At 49.6% G+C, this 21,899-nt stretch overlaps 1 protein-coding gene across 5 annotated transcripts; it reads left to right on the top strand.

The window, feature by feature from the left end:
- The first annotated feature begins 15 nt into the window (after window positions 1-15).
- On the top strand, window positions 16-19,981 carry LOC144093586 (venom protease-like). Of its 5 annotated transcripts, none has more exons than XM_077627129.1 (7): window positions 16-124; window positions 6,925-7,031; window positions 8,387-8,688; window positions 9,332-9,509; window positions 14,138-14,214; window positions 15,702-16,247; window positions 18,841-19,981. In XM_077627129.1, the coding sequence occupies exons 2-7, from the start codon at window positions 6,938-6,940 to the stop codon at window positions 18,997-18,999; spliced, it is 1,356 nt and encodes a 451-aa protein (XP_077483255.1). In that variant the 5' UTR covers window positions 16-124; window positions 6,925-6,937; the 3' UTR covers window positions 19,000-19,981. The 5 variants fall into 5 exon arrangements, with proteins under 5 accessions (XP_077483255.1, XP_077483257.1, XP_077483254.1 ...); XM_077627131.1 differs by having other exon boundaries at window positions 29-124; window positions 6,928-7,031; window positions 9,374-9,509; XM_077627128.1 differs by having other exon boundaries at window positions 113-568.
- The last annotated feature ends 1,918 nt before the right edge of the window (window positions 19,982-21,899 follow it).

The raw sequence follows: 21,899 nt of genomic DNA on the forward strand, positions 1-21,899 counted from the left end.
CTGGCTGGCGCGGCCGCGAGGCGGTGGTTGGCCTTGAGCGCAGCGCCGCCGCCGCCGGCTCGCAGAGCGCAGCCGGAGGCTCATTTCCCCGGTGGGGCGCCATTCTGCAACCAGCCCTCACCGGGTGAGTGGACTGCGAGCGCAGGCGGCCGCCTCCGGCTCGTTCGCCTCCCTTGCTCCTCCAGCCGCTGCTTCTAGTGCTCTGCGCGCTCCCTGACACCCTCCCCCTACAGCCAGCGGTCACCTGGTTGAACCCCCCAGCCAGCCGCAGCCAGCGGTCAAAACGCCCACGCATCACCGAGCTGACGCTTGCGCCCTCTCGCCAGTGGAAAAAGTCTCCTGGTCGCGCGCGGCCCCGAGGGAAGCCCTCTCCGGCCTGGTTCACGTGGTTGTATCGCCCCGAAGTGTGCGACCCCTCGAGTGTGTGCCCGAGACCTGCGCAGTTTGTTCTGGTCGGAACGAGTTTGGTTTCGTTCGTGTCCTGTGCGCGCCGGCGGCCGGTTCGGTTGCGGGCGTCCAGTTGAAATTTCTAGACCCAAGGTTGTTGACCCGTCTTCGCCTACGAAAGGTAAAGGATTATTTGGAATTTGCGAAGCGGAGCGCGCGGAATTCAAATTCGCGCTCGCTGTCGACGTCGTCGCCGTACGCGCAAGCTGTGCCTCTGACGCTGCTGGGTTGAGTGGTAACATGGAGGAGATACTATTGGATGCCGGCGGCATCCAGCACAGGCTATGTTCACGCAGACTTCGGAGCAGCGAATCGTGAAGCCTGCGCTGCTAATAATGAATGTTCGGCACTGAAAATGTTCGCCAACCACAGGCTCGTCATGGTTATGTACAGGTTCGAGACTCAACGTGCACACAATGCACTGTGGAGAGTCCCGTTCTTTACGTACGAGATGCTTAGTTCGCGATAGCTTGGGGGGGAGGAAGTGGGTGTGGAATCTGCTGCAAGGTCAGATTATGAGAGCTACCTAGTGTGCCGCGTGCAGAGACCTTCGGCCTCAGATTTCCTGCGCACATGCCGCCGGTTCCTTGCGTGATGATGCCAATTAACAATTATGAAGGTTCAAATATACTACGCTAAACCACAGTTTGTTGCCGTAGCCTCGGCTGCAAACACTCGTACCACATCACGGACAGCTCTTGTCACAGTCGTAATTGCGTCTTCGGCAACATGGCACATACCCACTGTTTCCGCTCCGTCCTCGTCGTCATCCGTTCTTCGCGAACTCTTCTAAGCAGCCGTTTGCACCAAAATGTGGAAATAATGAGCGGTGAGCCTCGTTTTGGTCATTTAACGACGTCCCAGCTCATTTTCTTCCTCTCCGAATATTCGTCACGAACCCGGTCGCGTCACGCTTCCTTTCGCGCTCAATTCGCTCTTTGATTGATGGTCTCCGCACCACTCATCGATGAAACCGAGAAAAACAATCACTCTCGCCTGTTACACAAGTGTCGTGTGTCGCTCGGTTAAGTAACAAGGCAGGCCTGGTTGCAGCGCTGCTTGGCGAATGCACGCGACTGCGATGCTTCCTGGTAGCAGCCACAAACGCATGCGCTGGTGGCTTCCTTGCACCACCTTTCGCTTTTTGGCGAAAGCCGTGACGACGAATCGCGTAAGCTGTTGCGAAATGTTGACGACTTGACCTCCTGGGTTGCCTCGAGTCAAGGACGCCGTATCGCTGTGCGGAAGCCGTACTGGGCGCAGCGAGCTGGCGCCCTAGAGTTTCCCGGAACAATAAAGCAACAAATAAGAGAGAAGGATGCAGAGGCGCTGAAGGGGACGTGGTTTGCCATTGTTCTTCAAAGGCGCGTTGAGTGAGGCGCAAATGAGACAGAGGCGACAGTGTACGGGACAAAGATGGTGATTCACAGACTGTCGGCTTGTGCTTGCCGGGAACAAACAAAATGGGTCCCCAATGAAGGATGAGAATAGCGGTGTCGTCATACGCGTTGCAACCGCTACGAAGACTGTACCGAGGGTTGAGTGAGGCACACCTCGTTGCGACTTGACGGAGCGCACACCACGTCAAGCGCATCAGTCATCCATGCGAGTTCACATCTTATGATTGCTGTTTCCTTATCGCGATAGAGCACGTCCACATATATTCGGCCTTGTTTACTGGTGGCGTGGAAAATGCCTACAAGGTTTTTATCCTTTCGCTTAGTTATTATTTCTGACATGTCTATTCGCGAAACAGCGACTTGGTATTTGCCCGCCTGCTTGGTCGATGATTAGGACCAGATAGAACATTTGATCGGTGTTTGGATTTGAGTTCGAGGGTGCTTATTACAGCGGTGTGTGTGTGTGTGTGTGTGTGTGTGTGTGTGTGTGTGTGTGTGTGTGTGTGTGTGTGTGTGTGTGTGTGTGTGTGTGTGTGTGTGTGTGTGTGTGTGTGTGTGTGTGTGTGTGTGTGTGTGTGTGTGTGTGTGTGTGTGTGTGTGTGTGTGTGTGTGTGTGCACCGCCTGCCCATAAGAACGATGCACGAACTGTACTGTAAACTTAACCTGGTTACTTCAGCAATAACTATTTCGTAATGCATTTTGCATTAAATAACTTAATCTTAGAAATGAATTCAATTTGCGAGAACTTCCCGATAACAGCGAAAGCACTTCTAGCGGTCGTGCAGATACTTTGAATTTTGTTTGTGCGGAGCAAAAGCGCATCCAATACGAAGAGCACAACATTTGCATAAATGCCGTCATATGACCGTGACGGCAGGCAGGCAAGCAAGCTGACATAGGATCCGGAAGCAAGCTATTTGTTTAACGAGCCCGAGCCCAAAAAAAGAGTGAAAATAGTTCAGCAGCGGCGATAGCGGCACGCAGGAATGACAGTATGTATCAGAATGAGAATGACCACTGGAGTTCTCAACATCACTGGCACAGAAAGGTTTAGATAAGCATCGTGCATCATCGGACATCTAGAATGACGCGCCTGTGGTATCGTCAGCAAGCACACTAGTCGCGTCCTGTGATATGCATCATTCGACACCCTCCGCGTGTCGAAAGAGTAATGACAACACCCTGCGCCGGCGGCGAAAAAAAATGAAGAGAAAGGTTAGGAACAACGTCGGAAAAACTTCGTGGCAGAACACAGAAAATTTCAATTACTAATAGTTAACTGAGCACGTATGTCTTGTTATTTGCACTTGCAGGCACATAGGTTCTTATGCGCTGGCATTTCGCTCACTATGAGTAGAGTGGGCCTGATAACCCTTCGATTTCTTTTTATTTTGAAAAGAAAAAGAGCTCACTTTAGCTGTCTTATCAAGCACAGTCAGATGGCGACAAGAATTGTACCGTCATCAGTGTGCAAACTTGGAAATAATGTTTTTATCTCCGCGATAAAATTTTATAACGGATATCTCGCAGTTTGTAGCCCATTATAGTGTTTAGATACAATCAGAAAACCAATCAGCGGGTTATGCTTGGCGGAGATTTTTGTAGCACCGTTCTTCGAAGCGATTTCTGTCCAGCAAGTGCATTCAATAAATAAGCAATGGTGTAGACACTTCCGCAGCAGGCACTCCGCTTCCTTCTAGTCTCTACGCATCACTTTATTTGGGATGTGAAAGATCAATTCATATCGAAAAGTATGCCTAGTTTGCGAAGGCGACGCGAAAATTTGTAAACCCTGCAAGCGGTCACGGGCTCAATTTTTTTTCTGCTAATGTACTCGTCTCGGTAGCCAAGGACGTACGGATGTTCCGTTTTTTATTCCGAATCTTAATGTCCGAACACATTTTGCGACCTTGAAACGAGCGGATGGGAATGTAACGTGCGAGTTAGCGTGAGATATATAGCCTTAAACTGCCATCGATCACTACAGGCGTTACATCTCGTAGAAATCCGGTGCTCGCTAGAATAATACGAACACTATACTAGTGGAAATATGGCTTGTGATTAAACCCTTTTCCCTCTTCCCGAGATACTAGTGAAATCGCCTTAAGCGGCTTTTAGGTATATTACTGCATTCGCGCCTCCCAAGGGAGGCAAGCACTGGGACTGCTCATCGTGAAGAAAAAAAATTGCCATGTCTTTTCGCTCTGCCGGCTACGCGCTGAACTCAGCGAAAGCTGTCGCGATGCTGCTGCTTGTTCTTTGCTGCTGGCTGGCACCAACAGTAAAGTCTGCGACGTACAGATTTTGGGGCAACCTGTGCTTCCCCGAAAATGACAACGAGTGCACGGTCACGTGCCTGGAGATGGTCACGTGACTGGATGTTGACCGTCAACGTTCGGCGGGGACAGCTGCGCATAACAGCTTTCGCCGTAAAATAACCTAATAACAGCTTCTTCAATCGAGCAACGAACTGGGTAATTAACCATTATAAAATAATGCAACCTGAATTCAATACCGTTTTTTCTCTTCCTCTTTTTACTTCTCTTAGTTTCTCACTTTCTGCGCCCCTCTCTTTCCGCCTTTCCCTCCCCGATTTCCTTCCCCATGCAGCGTAGCCTGTCAGCAATTTTTCCACCCTGGCTAAAATATGTGCTTGTCTTTAAAGATTCTCTCTCACACACACACACTTTCTTTTCATGCATATCAACCTCTGAGCGGAAGTTTGCTTCGATTAGATATGCACCAAGGTCGGCGCAGCTTTTCCAGCCCTTTCGAACCTCGATATACTGCGAAAAAGGCTCATGTCACAGATAGCGCTGTTGCGTTCCAAACCTGATCGAATACAACATTGTTCGGCTCGACTCCGAACGTGCTAATTCTTCACAGCACCGCGACATGTTACTTCAAAAGTGCAGTCCGCGAAGCCGCAGTGAGGTTTAGGCTCGAGCCATGAGCGTCATGGGGCACGGCCCCTGCGTTCTTGGGGGCTGTCCCAGTATGGCGCGGCTCGCCCTGAAAGCGTCGATGAAATGAGAGCAGCGGGGAAAAAGCGTTGTTAACGTCGGCCGTGTCTACAGCGATCTCGAGTTCTCGGTACCGACTCCTGGAGAACGTTGAAGGCTGCACGCGGAGCCAATTGTAAGTCCTTAGTCACTTCCTTTATTCGTACATCATTTAGTCACGGCTTGTTTAGATTGATTTTTTTTTGTTTCACTTGTGTCTGAAAGCATCAATCTAATGGCAGAAAATAGAAAGGATATCTGAATGGATTCGTCATAATGCTGTGACCGATGGGCGAAACAGTTAATTATCTTTCAATACGTAAACTGGCATCGCTGTATATGCAAGTGCCGATTTTAACGGCGTCCTACGTTCACGCAAGCACCACGTGTTTCTCCTGAATATCAGTGCTTCCGGTGACGTCACTTTTTCATTATTTCGTGGTCACGAGCTATGTTGTGAGGCTTCATCCGCCCTTGCTTCTCAAAGCAATGTTCCATGTGCATCCTTTGTGAGAAATTCACAGGAAAGGGGAATTTGTGTCAGTTTTGTGTATTCAAGCACTTATGGCTGCCTTGATGCTGCTAACTTCTGTATTCTGAGGAGAACGTTCGCCCTCCCTCTCTGAACTTTTCTAACTTAGAGGTTGCCTTCAGTGCCCGATTGCTCGGTTCAACACAAAACCCCGTGGCCCCGGGACTTTTTGAACCAGACTACACCTCTCGGCGAGGTTCGTGTTCGCACTTCGCAATAAAAAAAAAAGAACTTACGAATCGCCCTGCAAATGCTAGGATGGAGCACGAATTCGGTAGTTTTACATTTAGCATTACATGTTTATTCCTTCTGCAGCGCCCTTAAGCAGAGTTGCTCAAAATCTAAAGTAAAAAATGTATCGTAGTAGAATGTAGTTTCGCAACTGAAATTATCGCCCACGCTTTCCAGGAAACTGCGTGAACAGACGCCGAAGGTTTCATATGTCTAATTGGCCACAATAATTCACAATAGGTTATTGCCACATTTTCCTTTGTGCCGGTGTTAAAAAATATCCAGTATCATCTGGTGCAAAATGTGCATTAGTTCCCTAATTTCAAAGCTAGATGTTGCACTCAGCACTGATTACCGTTCTGCACACTTTTCTTTTACAATACACGCGCGTTATGCGGTAGCGATCGCTGACCTCATCACCGTCAGCTAGATTTCTCGAGTAAATACCTCTTACGCATGTTCTGCACACACACTTCCGAGAGAACCGGCGGAAGCGGTGAAGTTGGCGATAGCGAGCGATCGTCATGCTCGACACGCCCACGGAGTGGTGTTCATTTCCAAGTACGGAAAAAAAAAAGGTAAAACATTATCTAAAACAAGCTACGAAGCAAAAAAGGCACAAGGAGTAGCCGTAGAGTCTGAGATTCTTGGCCGCTTCAGACATATTGATCATGTTCTATCTCTATACCAGGCAAATTCTGTATGATGCAACATGTACGTATTTTTAGTATGGTAAGTTGAACTGAAACAATGAGTAAATTAATTTTGTTTATTGTAGCAATGTTTGTTTTACTGTTGGTTTATTTGACCATTTGCTTGATTGTTTTTGCTGATTGCTTGTTTTTTGTTGTTTGTTTCTGTTAACCTTGATGAATTTGCATAATGAGACGCTCTCTGTATCCCCTGCTGTAGCCTCGATCGAGCGTACTCGCTCGTATAGCGTTCCTCTCACAGCCACGTGAAACGGACGGCAAAGAACATACGCATCGCTTTTCCTCTTAACTGGCACCACCGTTAGTTATGCGGGCTTCCTACCCCCGTGGACAGTTGAAAATTGAAAATTGGATTTGAGGAAAGGAAATGACGCAGAAACTGTCTCGCATATCTCGGTGGACACCCGAACCGCGCAGTAAGGGAAGGGATGAAGGAGGGAGTGAAAGAAGAAACTTGGAAGAAACCCAGGCGTGGCTCATTTCCTTTCTCTTCCCGCCACATTCAGTGCGCGCGTAGCTCACTCGGGAGGAGCGTCATCACACGTGCGTCCGTCGGCAGCTGAAATAACACGGCGCGCTCTCTTCCCTTGTCGTGCAGCAGCGGCGGAATCATGCGGCTCAGAGTGCTCCTGGCGCTATGCCTGCTAGCCCCTGTGCTGGCCGCCAAGGACGAGGAGGAGACAGAGACGCCTGAGAAGAGGCTACGTACGTATTGCAACCCTTACCAAAATGCGCTACCTGACGCTCGACGTGTCCTCGAGTAAGGGCTGTCAGTGCCCTTACAGAAATTTATTTAGACAGTCTATAGACTGTCCATAGACTTCTGTCTATAAAGTCTATAGACTCTGTATAGACATACCCTAAAGAATAGTCTATAGACAATACAAATCCTGTAGACAGTCTACAGACAATCTATAGATTTATGGCCATACACTTTTAGCAGACTTTTGTCTATAGACAGTCTATAGACTATGAGAAGACAAAAAGATATATCTATAGGAAGGCAATAGAGTCATTCCGAAGTGTATAGACTGTCTATAGACCATTTTTATAAGGGTGGGCCCCATCTGACGAGGCATTAGGCGCCAAATTAATATCGACGGCTAGGTTTCAGCCGAGTTTTTGCGGAGTCTCGCCCAGAAATGCACCTTCGTCGGTCATTGGTAAATGCAGTCTAACCTCATTATAACGAAGTAATGAATATAACGAAGGAATGACGATTCCCTTTGGAAGTTCGTTCAACACGGGCTATAACGAGGGTACGACTTCGTTATAACGAGGTTCAACTGTAATCTCATGCACCACTGATCGAGCCGAGCATTCACCCTTCAACCTATAGGTTTCATTACCCAAGCGATGTCGACCTAGCCGCAATCCTGAAGGCGCATAATACGCTCGAAGCGCACATTGCACGCAGACGGACGAGGCGCTCGGATTTCTTTCTCAGGTGGGCGGCGAGGAAGGCAGTAAGCGGTCAGTGGACCCTAATGACATAGAATAAATAAACTGTTCATCCTCAGTGTGTTTACCTCCTGGCGTGCAGAGCGTTAATTTTTTAAAGTCTGCCAAACTTTCTTGTGGATATGCGGCTTTTAGCGGGGCCCTTTAGCTACCATCATTGGGAGGAACCTGAACTACATGAGGTTAGGTGTAGCCCACTGGCCTAGGCAACAGTGTGTTACATTGGCTTGCAGCGTACCCTGTTTAGAACGCGCCACACTGCGAGCTGGCGGCGACGCCATACAGATAGCGCACGCTGAGTGCATGCTTTTGATTTGATTGTTTTATGCTTAATCCTGATTGGTTTGAGAACTGATCAAACTTTGTCTATGTGTAAGGGGAAGTGTTGTCACGGAGGAGGCTGGCCAGACGCCAATTTGCTAGCCCCCTCCTATTGACGGCGGCGTCCCTCATATAAGTGGCCGATTTTGGAACTTGGGAGAAGTTTTGTGGAAGTATAAAGCCATCGAAAGACCTAGCGTTTAGCGAGTTGGTGAGCGGTGTTTTACGCTCGGGACGCGTGTGTGCGTGTGCCGAAGGGCGTATCTCGCCTTGCGCAGTGGTTTTCCCGCAGAACGAGCTGCCGTCTCCCGGCGGCTACTGCCAGTCCCCGCTGGGAGTGGCCGGCCGTTGCGTGCCATACCAGGAGTGCCGCTTCCTGTTCGACGACGAGTTCCTGGCGCGGCGATCGTTGTGCGGCTTCGTCCGGCGCCAGTCTCTCGTGTGCTGTCCGCAGAACGGCGGCGGGGGCGGAGGCTTTGGGGGTGGCGGAGGCGGATTCGGTGGCGGCGGAGGTGGATTCGGGGGCGGCTTCGGCGGAAACGGATTCGGAAACGGCTTCGGCAACTTCTTCCCGCAGCAGGTATGCGCACTGAAAGGTGGCGAGCCCCGGCGGCCGCCACGTGTTCGTCGTTTCATTCAATCTTGATTCGTCGTGGTTAGCACCACGCGAGGCACGTGGACGAGGCTTAGTTAGAGGGTGCCTACGCTTGACTCACTGCCCCTTTAAGCGTGATTTGAGAACAAAGCAAAATGCGTATTCCCAAGGCTCATTTAGGTCATGGTTCAAATTATCAATCGCAGTTTTAGGCCATAGCAGCCGCTTCAGCATTGACTGCAGAGCTATATAACTGCAGACCACTGGACCGTGCAATGCATAACAGATAGAGAAGGCAAAGTGAATGAACTGCGAATAAAATCGGGAAAACCATTTGAAGGAAGTTCAGTGCGCGAAGCGGTAGCTTTAAGACGGACGAATCAAATTCACGGTTATCTGATCCGCAGTCCGAGTCTAGCGCATGCCAGATACATATCAATAGCTACACTTAGCTGGCACTGCTAAATTCGCAAATATTTTCTAGGAAATAGGCCATTTGCGCTCTTATCAAGACTCCGCCTAGTCGGACGTAAATGACTGTGCCACGGGAGCCGCCGTGTGGCGAAAGTGTGCTAAAGCTCGGCGTACTCGGACTCGTGAGGCTGACTGCTACTGCGGGCCGGCACAGATTCCACATCAGCCCTTCCCGGGCCTGGTCCGGCCATTACAGCCGAGCCGACCGCCCTTCTTCCCTGGCGGAGGAGGCGGGGGACGGCCGCGAGGGCCCCCGCAATTCGGCGGGCCACGGCAGCCTCCGGTCCAGCAGCCGCGGCCACGATCGGCGCAGAAGATATGGGGTACCGAAGGTAAGCGCGCAGCTACTGGTGTTGACTTTGTGACGTTCGTCCTTCGCCAAAAGAGACAAGGCCACTTGGCGCATGGTAGAAAACTCACCATTAGTCTGTTCCGACGCTGCTTCCTCTTTAGAAGTTCACGGATCTATGAAAACTTGTCCTTCGCAGCGCTAGCTGTTAATGCGAAGGTTTCCGGAGAGAATGTGTATGTCGTCGCCCACGGGCGCCCCTCACAGGGCGCTGACCCAAGGGGCATGATCACGTGAGCACCCCGTACACACAGCCCGTGCACTGCGCCTCGCACTAACTTTCCCAAAAGTAACAAAGCGAAGGCTCCCGGGAAACGCACCTTTGTGTAGGAAGTTGGGGGCAGAGATTTTGTGCAGGCATTCTGCACTAGCTGCATCTTTCTGTGTGTACAATCATTGTCGTACGTCAGATAGCAATAATTTTCCGCATTGCCAGTTGTGTAATCGCCATGCATTTTTTTTTTCGCATTCTATAAACTTGTAGCGCTGGGAACATGTTTGACAACTCAAAACATAACCGGTTACTGCTCTCGTCTCGGGTGCAGTAGCCCACGTGCTCACGACAACACCTGTATTGGCATTTCTGGTGTCACATACTCCACTACGTCATAGATTCGAACGTTCTGATAGTGTTTGGGGTCTAACATCCCGAAGCCGCACGCGGGCTACGATGGACGTCGCAGTGAAGGGCTCCGGATTGACTTTACCACCCGGGGTTCGTTGACCTGCGCTGACATCAGCACATTGGCGTTTTTGTATTCCGCCTCCATCGAAATGCAGCCGTCGTGGCTGAAATTTGATCCCGCAACCACGGGCTTCGCACCTGAATGCCAGTTCCACTGGGCCGCCTAGGCGAGCCGAAAGCTCCGAAGTTGTTTGTGCGAAGTGGTATTATCATGTTCAGTGACTTCCGTGGATTTATTTCGCATGGGAACTGGGCTGTCTTGTCAATGGGAGGTTTTGGTTCCCTCTTCTGGCCTCAACGATTATTGCAACAAAAAGACGAGGACATAAACTAGCGTTGCTTCTTTTTTTACCTAGCCGCTCAACGCTAACCAAAGCGACGGATTGTTTCAGTGCGAAAGACCTTTGTGGTGGTGAGCTTCACCAGTCGCAGGAAAAAAAGAAAAGGGCGAAAAAGTGTCATTGGGTGGTTCACTTCTGCAACGGCCGTATTGGGGATATAAAGGTGCTAAATACCCAGAACTTCCACCAAATGTAAGACGGAGTTTAATCCAGTTAGTTTCGGGAAGCGTGAACGGCCAGTTAGTTCATTCTGCAGCAGAGCCTCGCACTTCGGGGTCGTCGCCGTCGTCTTCAAATCCAACCGAATTTGTTGGCTGTGCTACATACAGTGCATCGTCTTCCCCGGACTTGGCTTCATGTAGCTGATATCTCCTTTAGATCTGCCTTAAAAGCACAATAGATGGCCAGATATCTCGCCCAATGGGGACGTTCTAAGTCGGTGAAGAAACTGCTATACATTATTTGGCGGAACGAAAAACAAAAATGAAGGCTTGTGAGTCACACGTGCGCCCCCGATGGTGACTGTTGCGAAACAAGATTATTGTCACAAATGCATCCATAAATTTGCATTTTACCATAACAATAAAAAGACCCTCGTATGTAATCAAGCTCAAAACCGCAGGTTGGCTAGTGGCAATGTACGTATGTACATGTTATTCCACAGAAAAGAAATTAAGAAACACACTCATTGTTTTCGAATTCGGCCGCGGCGGCGCTAGCTTTCTCCCTCCTTCGAACCGGTACTTCATACCTTCCCTCACGGTGCGGTTCGGGTGCCCTCTATGAGTGAGACAGCTACTGGACATTCCCCGTCCTCGTAACCACCGTTATTTATTAATCGCGTATAGCTTCCTCAATGACTACGGCAACTGTTTTATTCAGAGAACTGTAGTATACGAGTTCCAGCAATCCCCACGACAGCAGTTCCTGTGTTCGTGCTTCATGTTGACGCGTCATTCAAGACTGCGAGACGTCTTCTTAAGCGTAGAGCGCTGAGCTGACACGTGCCAAGCGCTGCAAATGCGCGGCGAAACATTGCTTCATTTGGCAAAGTGTGCAGGCTTCGCATACGCTGCAGGCCTACACTGTCAGGCACGCACCTTCTTGCTGGCGTCAGATCGGCGTCGTATTTTTTTGTCCGTAAAAATTACCTGCGTCACGTTTAAATGATAAGTACCCGCTTGAAGAGGACGGCACGCTTTGTTTTCACACACTGCGCCGGCGACTTCCTCGTACAAGCGGCGCGAGGCGGGCAGCGGCGAGTACATGCGCGGACGCTGGCTATTATCTCTCTCTCGCTCGGGCCGCGCCGGCCAGTCCTCGACCTTGGATTTGTTGCAGACACTCCAGCGAGTAAGGCCTGGCAAGGTGGGCGCGTTTCACTTCGAGCCTTGTCGTTATAAGGTGGCGGCCTTTCAGTCAGTCGGAACAGAGCTCTGGCACAAATGTTTATTAAATTGCGGAGCAGCTGAGAGCTCGTACACGTACTACAACGATCGCCGATGATCGGCTGCCGTGTGGTTGCGCAAGGCAGCGATACCCACGGGACACTAATTACAATCCAGCGCAGCGTAAAAGGTGCATTAGCGACGCTGACGAAGCTGCATTGAAACAAGACGTACCTGATCGCTTCACCGCATTTGTGTAGACGGACATGAATTATCTGCTGTTGACCTCACGCACTAACCCCGCCCCTTTTTGCCCTTGCGAGCTACGGAACCTTCCGGTTCTTGGGTGCAGAGCAAATGAAAAGAAAGTATTTCGTCGCAATAACGCAAAAATAGCACTTTTCTCATTAAGCCAATATATATACGCGTAGACGCACACACGTATGTCTCTACAGCTCGCACGCATTGAACATCGGTTGACAACGCGCTTTGGAGGTGAGGGCTTCGCACAATGTTCGCATCTGACTGGTAGGAGAAAACTGAAAGAGGGGTAAATTATACCTTCCTGAATTGCATGCGCAAACTAGGGGCACTATAGAGTAATAATCTGTATGCAGCAATGCGACGTGCGCCGTCATTTTGCCTTAAGAACGGCAGCAAGTTGCGCGACTTGCCAGTTATTATGAGAAACTTGCCCGTTAGCATATTCAGTGCTGTCTTTCAGGCCTCACATTTGCAGGTTAGTCGGAGCCAGCCTCTGGCGCTTTGAGCTGCGTTGCGGATTGGCGCCTTGCAGGCTAGCCAGAACAGCCTCATTTCTTCTTCTGTGCATTGACGTTTTCAATACGTTCTGTCACGTATGAGAGGAGCTTATTTGGAGAATGAGTGGCGCACCCCTGGACCACATGTCTCTATTACTCGCTGGCGGTCACTGCATGCTAATGAGGTTCTTTCGACACATTTGCTCCCAACAGTTTTCGTACAATGGCTTCTTTCCAATAGCATTTTTCTAAGGCTTTTTCTGCGACTGTGGGCTCACCTCGCATCACTCGTCTCACTGTGCTTTTCTGTGCCCACCAAATGGCGTATCAACTGTTTTTGCTGCTGACTTTGCCTTGGGCATGCAAAGCGAAACCGCTCGAAACTCGTGTGAACCGTCCGTTCTAACGCTGACGTTTTGAGGCACCATTATTCGTTGCTGCAGAGGGGTGCAGGCTCTGCAAGTAACAAATTAATTTTGTGTGCTTAATTGAAATATTCTGTATTTCCTCCTTGTTTTTGCTTGTTTGTCCAACAAACATATATCTCTTGCTCGAGTATTCGTACTTAACGGAATACTTTGACCCAGCATGCATACACACCTCGAGCATATACTCATGTACGGGAATGTGTCATATGTCGTCGCCTGATTATTGCCTTGCTCTCTCGAGCGTAATTCGGGAAAACAAGAACCTTGAGTACGTTAAAAAAAAACGCCATTCTTGAAAGAGCCCTTTTTTTTTCTTTTTTGTAAGTGATGTCAGTCACGAGACTTCTCTGACACATGTCCCGCATCCGTTTGAGGTCTTTCCACTGTTCTCCATATCAGGTGAACGCATCGTCAGCTCAGGGTATAGAACGAACTAATGGTGAAACTAAAGAAGCATTGTTGGCGGTCGCTTACAGCAAGGGGGCTGTTTTTTTATTTATTTCAAGGTAATTTCACTATGTCGATATATTTAACCAAATGTTCGACCGCTGGATAATTTATAAACGGTCGCGCGGAAAAACAGAAACTCTATGTAATCTTCGTAGCGCTCTACAACACTCTGGTTGCACAAGTTTATGGTTCTGATGCACAACTTAAAAGTTTTAAACAAACTGGGACAGCGAAAACAAAACTTCAGTGATAGCGTTCGCGGGCACTTCATACCAGGTGGAGTGTTTTGCAATTAGTAGTGCAGCAATTAAAACTAATTATAAAACGACTTTTATGCAGCAAGGATGTTTACAGTTCTACAACCCCAGCTCGATTCCGCCACTTCGGCTTCTGTTTTTCGTGTACATCATGAAGGCGCACTTGCGGGTACGTTAGAACTAGGCTTAAGGTCGTTCCAGCAACATCGGTGGCTTATCGCAGCTTCGCTATTTATGCACTGTATGCAAATGCTTACTTTTCAAGAGGTCATCGCTTAAAGTACTGTGCTCTCCCTTTCAGACTGCGGCGTGGCCAGCAGCGCCCTGGTCCGCATCGTGGGAGGCCGGGAATCGAACCTGGGAGCGTGGCCATGGATTGTGAGTGGCCGTTGCAAACTTCATTGATACCAAAGCAGACCCGTTTATACAGCGAGTATATGAGGCTTACAGCGGTCTGCGTGTTCCGCGTGATTATGGGCGATAGTGCAGCAATGAGCGTATACGTGTACTCTGGTCGACAGCACGACCGAATGCGCACGTCTTTACGCGACTGACCGCAAGACGAAAACTGACAGTTCATCGCTCGCCGCACCCAAAGTAACGCCGACAATTCAACGAGTTGACGTATAACTGAAACCACACTCTCTGAATACGCTGAGAAGTCAGGCATGTCCGCAACGACGGGGGCAAGTTTGAATTGCCAGTAAGCTACTTGTTCTACACGCTGTTGTCGCTAAGGTATGCTGGTAGCAATACCACATCCCGTGCTGGAAGAAAGAGCTAGAGTTTTGCCCACGGAAGTCCGCCGTTACCCAGCCGCCGCCAAGAGCTTTATACGGACAGCTGTCGCACATGGCATACCAAGTAGCAGGCGTGATTGGCGGCGTCCCGCATTTTCCTCATAAACGGTACTTAGAGCGACCGGTATTTCCAGCAGTGGTGTTGCGTCGGCACGCAAGCAGACTCCGTAAACGGCACAAAAGTATAGCGACTTTCGGACACCACAAACATACAAGTTGCCCACTGTCTTCATTAACCTCCTGCGTAAACTCCGGCGGACGCTCAATTCGATGCGTTTTATGCCGGAAAAGCGGCTGCTGACGCGGTCTAGGACGTCTCCATTGCAGGCGGGCAGTTAAGTGCATGTGACTGGACCGACGCGTTCTTCAAGTGTGGCAGAAGACGACGGCAGAAAGTGGAAGAAAGAACAGACGAGCGCTGAACAAATGCGAAAAGCAGGAGCGGACGCCACGGAGCTTTCTTGTTTCCATTCATGCGGTCTTGTCGCATTCTTCCCGTTTTAATCAGCCTTTGCCAATTTCCCAAGTGCCAGCACTCTTGCATATTATTTAGACAAGGAATTGGCTGCCCATTCGGGCATATCGCCTTCATGCCTTATCTAGCAGTTTATTCTAAGAAGCACAGCTTTAATAACGGCGCCGCAAAAGACATTTATTTTTTTTTATCTAAGTTCATGCTGACTTCACAGCGCGAAATAGACAACGACGGAAGACACGAAACGACAGGGACGGGCGCCCGTCCCTTTCGTTTCGTGTCTTTCGTCGTTGTCTATTTCGCGCTGTGAAGTCAGCATGAACGGTAACCAACTTGCCCAAACAAGAATTCTCATTCAACATTTACCTAAGTTTGCTTCACAGTTGGTTTCTCCGAAGTAGTGCGCGGACTTTCAGTACATTGATAGTGTCGAGCGATGCTTTAATACATAGTCTAACACGACAGCAAGACGGGCGAGTTGATATATTACAACAGAAAAGCGGAAAAGACGTAGACTGAGTACCTTCAGCGCTTGCCTGGTGTCCGTAAACGTATTTCGTGCTGTTGGATTACATTGGACGCGTGTGCAGGCTCTGCTGTTCATCGACGTGCACGGCAACGGCGTCCGGTCCCCGCTGTGCGGCGGCGCGCTGGTCACCCCGCGGCACGTGCTCACGGCGGCCCACTGCACCTTCAGCGGCAACCGGTCGCTGACGCCCGAGGCGTTCGTGGCGCGCCTGGGTGAGCACGACTACCTGAGCACCGACGACGGCGCCAACCCCGTGGACGAGCCCGTGGTGCACATCGAGCGGCACGCCCAGTTTAACCCGCGGACCTACCTCAACGACGTGGCCGTGCTCAAGCTGCGGCGGCCCGTGCCGCTCAGCAAGGACATCGCGCTCATCTGCCTGCCCTACGGCAGTCTGCAGACGGACGAGTACCAGAGCCGCATGGCCAACATCGCCGGCTGGGGAGAGCTGTACTACGGGGGCCCGTCGAGCGCCTCGCTGCAGGACACGCGCATCCCCATCCAGAGCCTGGACACCTGCAAGGAGTCCTTCAAGCGCACCAGCATCACCTTCACGGACCATTACCTCTGCGCGGGGAGCCTCAAGGGCGACAAGGACGCCTGCAGGGTACGTGCGCTGTATTTTGTGCAGAAGTTGTGGCGCAGTGGGTGTGAATTGACCGGATGGAGCAGTGTGCATGGTAGGCGGAAAACAGAACGCCTTTCTGTAACTGAGGCTGGGCAGTGAAGAAGCAGTGAATCTCCATAATCCTCCTGCTCTGCACTTTCAATGCAATTTTATTCAACATCTTGAGGATGTTGAGTCCGTCGACAAAAATCCAGAGAAAAGGCTTGACAGGGGTCGACGCACCCTGTCAAGGTGACAGGGGTCGACGCACCCTTCGACCATGCTTCTGACAGAAGTTACATAAAACTTGCGTACACTAGACTAGTTACTTTGGCAGTGTACATATTAACGCGTCCAGATTTCTCCGGAGCTTACAGGACTGCAAGCTGTGATAGAAAGTTCAACTACACCACATAGAATAAAAGCCTCTGATCTGTATTTTTTTTTTTTTCACAAGAGCTGCACAAAGAGGCGACATATCTCCTGACATGTCGACTTTCTTTGCGTAAGAAAGAAAAAGGCAAGTCAATCGCTTGCACTGCTATCATGTTTCAGAACTCCATAAAAGTGCCAGCCAGGTGTCGAAGTTTCACTCAGGAGGATTTGCTGTACTAATCGCTAGCACACAAACAGGTTTGCAAGTACATTAGCTGAGACTAGCAAACAACGACGCGAAGCTACATATGCAGATGTAGACACGTAATTCCTGTCTTGGTGCGTGTAAAACAATTAGAATGACGACAAAATTAAGAATCAGCGATACGACTGCCGTGAACTGTTTTCTTGTTTAGTCCCACAAGCCTATACACAGCTTAAGTTTTAACCGCGCGCCCTCTGCGAAAGAGCCCGGCTCACACGAAAGTAAATGCTGAGCTAGTGAAACGTACGTGCAGGTCTGAAATTGGAAGAACTCGCAGGAGAGCTTCACAGGTGACAGGCGTGAGCGCAGATTCCAAGATAATAGCTGCCAAAATCTGTTTGAATGCAGACCCGCTGTACCAGTAAAATTACGTAATGCTCGAGGGGTTCTATATAATTAAGCGACATCTAAAGTATAACGTATAATGAAGAGTACACTGCATTAGCTCACAACCGGTGGTTCCTACTGTGCACGTACGAGACAACACACGAGAGTTCAGTAACACCAATGTTTTAAAAGTACAATACTCGGCGCTTTGGAAGAGATCTATTCACGCCAGCTTCCGTGGTATTCACTGGCTGCACCCACTGGCGTTCACGGTACAACGTATAAAGCATTGCTGTCAGACACGTGCAGAGAATCTCTCCTCGGAGAAAATCATCCATTTGTATATCGGCCTAAGCTCCAATAATCTCCATTTTCTCCCGGGGCATTACCAACGTTCTCTGTGCCCACAGTACGTCTTTGGTAAAGGACCATGTGCGTTTGGTGTCTTTATTAGACAAATGGGGTCTGGGTGGCAGAGAAAACTTAAAATCACACATGCCTGACCAGGCCCCGCCACTTGTATACATGTAGGTGCCATATGAAAGGGAACAGTCAGTTTCCACACAAGAAAAATTGGCTGTGGTTTAGCTCTGGTTAACCCTAACTGAATTGCGAAATCTTCGTTTCCTCGGCACGTCGTCTACGCAGCGTCTCATTCCGACGCTCTCGAGAACTCAAACCGGTCTCTTCCGCAGTTGAAGAGTCACTCCGGGACGTGGCACGACTTCTTCTAGCCGCATCTTCGTTACGATACTTCTCGAGTCGTGCGGCGCGTTCTTCTAGCGTCTCTTGAGCGCGTTGTCTCTGCCTCGCTTCGTTCTTTCGTTGTTGCCTCTCTTTCACGCTCTCCATAACGACTAGAATCCAATGAGGCGAAGCGCATATATATATATATATATATATATATATATATATATATATATATATATATATATATATATATATATACCCCCGCGAAGCGACACCTCCTCCCCCTCTACCCCAGCGGAGCACATCTGGTGGAGCGAGCGGCGACGGCAACGGCGTCGACTGCGGCGCCATCTGTCGGAACGCGTCTGCGGCGTTGCTAGGCAACGGCGGCTCAAGGTCATTCGTGGGCCACGCCATACGCCTGAAGTGCGGCCACGCGACGAGCCGAGCTGGCTGGCGTAGTGTTGCTTTCGCAACAAGACGCACTTTATTGTCATTTCTTCAATAAAGTTGTAAATGCCTTAAGCCTCGAGGTTGTGGATATTTTAACTCCAGAGGAAGACAACTCTGAGAAAAGAAAAAGTATGCTTGTCGCTCATAGTTATGGGGTAATGATTTCTTAAGTGTTCATAAATTGTTCCCTTTCATACTGAAGCTACTTTTGCGGGGCCGCTCATTATTAAAGAGAACACGCGAGCGCGTGGCCGCCGCGCTTCGCTAAGCGCTGCCACCGACAACCGTAGAGAATGGGCGGAGCCAGACGCATGCGCGGGAAAAGAAGCCCGCCATTTTTACAGCGCATGCGCCTTCTCCGCCGATTCTCGCCGCCTTTTGGCGGCCACTCGCGCGCTCGCGTGTTCCCCTTAATGATGGGCGACCCTGTCCATTACTCAAACGCGCACTCCTGAGCGTAGCATTTGCTCGTTGTCTGCGCAGGGTGACTCGGGCGGACCGCTCATGCTGCTGGACGACCAACAACGATTCACCATCATCGGCATCACGTCTTTCGGGCGGCGTTGCGCGGAGCCCGGATACCCGGGCGTCTACACGCGCGTAGCCAAGTATCTCGACTGGATCCAGCCGAGGCTCGTCTGACCGCCTCTCCACCAGGGGCGCCCCCTGTAAATAAACCCGCTACGTCACCACTCCCGATCCGACGCGGCGGTCTCGAGATCGCGGAACAGAGCGGACATGGCTCACTCCTTGGGCAGTGTTGCCAAATTGTAAAAGCTCAGCAGAGGTTATACTACGCTGTAACTGAACAGCACCGTCTTTTCTGGAAAGTTGGAGGAATGACTGAAGCACGCCCCGATCCCGTAAGCAGCGCATTACAGATAAAATACGCGCCGGAAGTTCGAGGCACCGCCACATTTGAGAAGAATTTCGGCTGCAACCATGGGCTTCTACCAGAGAAGAGGACTACGCTGACCCAAAGAAACAATATGCCAAGAACGCCAACTTTCCTTCTTAGTCCGGCTTCTGCTAGTTTTAATTTTTACATGCTGACAAGCGGAGACAATGACGTTCGGTTTTTTTTTTGTGTGGCGCAAGTGCAACTAAGGCCAAAGAGCGCCAGTCAGGGGGTTAAATGTTCTACTCATGTTTTGGCAATTCAGGATGGGCGAACACATTACTCGTTGTTTTAGGGCTGTATCGAAGGCAACGCTGAGCGTATGTCGGGCGTATTCCCGTCATCGCCGCGACTCTCTCAACAACGGAGGGCGCTGAAATCATGGATGTCTCTAATGAAGCGGTCTCAGTTTCGAGGCCAGAGGACCCGCGCAGGCTTTCGGCTTTGCAAGCGAGCCGAGCATTCCCATGACAAAGAATGATTTCGTTCTACGTTATAGGTCGACGTTACGCAGCATCAAGAGCAGATCTAGTGAACATGAACAAGCCAATTTTCACAATTTAGGGATCATTTGTTACGCGGGGGAAAGCGAAGGATTGCAGCCCCATTTGTGCCCTTAAAAACAACGAATGGAACCACGACGCATTTAGTCTAAAAAAAGTGTCGCTTCGCTTTACGTCGTCGTCAGAAGCAATAAAACGATATCTGTGATTCCGAGGAAGCTTACTTGTTGCGTTTGTCTTGCCTTGAAGGAGTTTGCCACCGGTACTATCACTTTTCTTTAGGGGTACTATGAGCATCAAATAAAACGCCAACGAGACAACTGCGAAATGAGAAACGAGATATTAAGAGGGACTTAATACAAGCGCAGTCGATTTTCACTTCGAAAATGCGAAGGTCGCTCTTTGGGAGCGTTCATGAAACCCACCAGCATTTCCTCGCTACCGGGTGATATTTTTGTGTTATGTTCGCGTTTCAGTTCTCTAACGCTTGTCTCCTAGGCGTGTCGTATCCTTCGCGCTGTTATTCAACGCCGATGACACGTCCAGAAGCTTCTCTACGAAGTTGTTAAGACTGCTCAATATGCATGTGTGAATTCTAAATATTCTGCAACAAAATTTAACATGAATTTTGTCGCGGAATTGTCGCGCTAGTGGGTCTCCTTCCGTAATAGTTTTTGAAATAATTTCAAAATAAAAACATTTTGCCGAGTTATCAACGACCGAAAATTTCCTCCCAAGGCTCAGTCAGTAAAGAGCATATACCTTTCAACGTTGTTGTCATGGCCGTACTCAGCTAGAGTTCTATCACGCGGCTGCGGGGGCTCCCGATTAAGTAGAGATTATGGCTGTTGAAAAACCACCAAACCAGCCACCATAGCAAGATATATCATTTTGAAAGGTTGCCTAAATTTCCTCTCTTGCGTGACTTACGGCCCTTTCTCATTCTGTCGCGGAATTTAATACAGACAGGGGCAGAACTAACACTGAACATGTAGTCCTGAAATTATATTCTTCAGAAAGTCACGATTTAAACACCAAGAGGTCATTGGAAAGACCTTAGCGAGATCTTACTTGCGGTTCGTCGCAGCGTGGAAAAGTTCGGCTACTAACTTCATTCTAAGATTTTCGCACCATTTTCAACAGCAGATCGCGTGATTCACAGCGGGAACTCAGTGCCGAATATCGCCCATAACCTGCGCGAACTGAATACGCTAGTGAGTTTTGCTTCGGCGTGTTCCCCCATGATCAAGATGTACGCGACTAGACGGCTTTGGCATGCGCCCGACGGTAGCAGCCAACGTTGATTTCATATAACACGGAAACACTAATCAGACGGGATCTGCACCACACAGCCACGAACAGCGCACGTGCGCTTGCTGCGTAGCTGCCGCTGGTGTAGTGTCTTCGAATGCGCCAAGCCGTTCGGATAGTGTGGTCTTCTGGGGGCTAATATCGATGCAATCGCTTGTTCGCAAAATTCAGGAACTTCATTACCTAATGTACACGCAGACACTCCGCGGTGCTCCGACTTGCCGCACATAGTCATGCTGCACTTTTACCACAATAGGTAATTTATACGTCTTGTAGCTTCCATTCATAGACGCTGAAGCCAGCCATTGAAAGGCGGTTTATTGAAGCCTTTGGCTTATTACCGGAGAAATTGTTTTGTGGAAGAGATGGTTATATGAACTTTTTTGTCGCAACATGTATAGTTATCTGTATCTGTAGCAAGGCTTTCTTGCCGAAAGCGCCATACAGAAGGGCACAAATTACTGTATGCACTCGTTAGACATGTCGCATGCACGGTACTGCATGGATTCATGAAGAATATGTACAAGACACGAACCATACAGTACGTACATCAAGTCGATATCGAGACGCAGGAACGAAGCCAGCCCTCTGTCAGTCGGACTTAAACGGGATGACTGAGACGCAATTTATTGAATCACGTAAGTTCACCAACATATTGGGTGAGAAGGCGTTCTTTCTGGGCGTTTTGCGGCGTTTTTAAAAGACGACGAAGTGGTAGGCGTGAAGAGTGCGTCCCGCGCATAGGGGCCATTGACAGCGCGACTCGATGGCACACCTCACGTAAAGAATCTTTCGCGAACGAAGAAATTATCAGTTCCGTCGTGTGGACT

The sequence above is a fragment of the Amblyomma americanum genome, chromosome 6 (genome assembly GCF_052857255.1).
Source record: "Amblyomma americanum isolate KBUSLIRL-KWMA chromosome 6, ASM5285725v1, whole genome shotgun sequence".
Classification (NCBI taxonomy): Eukaryota; Metazoa; Arthropoda; class Arachnida; order Ixodida; family Ixodidae; genus Amblyomma; species Amblyomma americanum.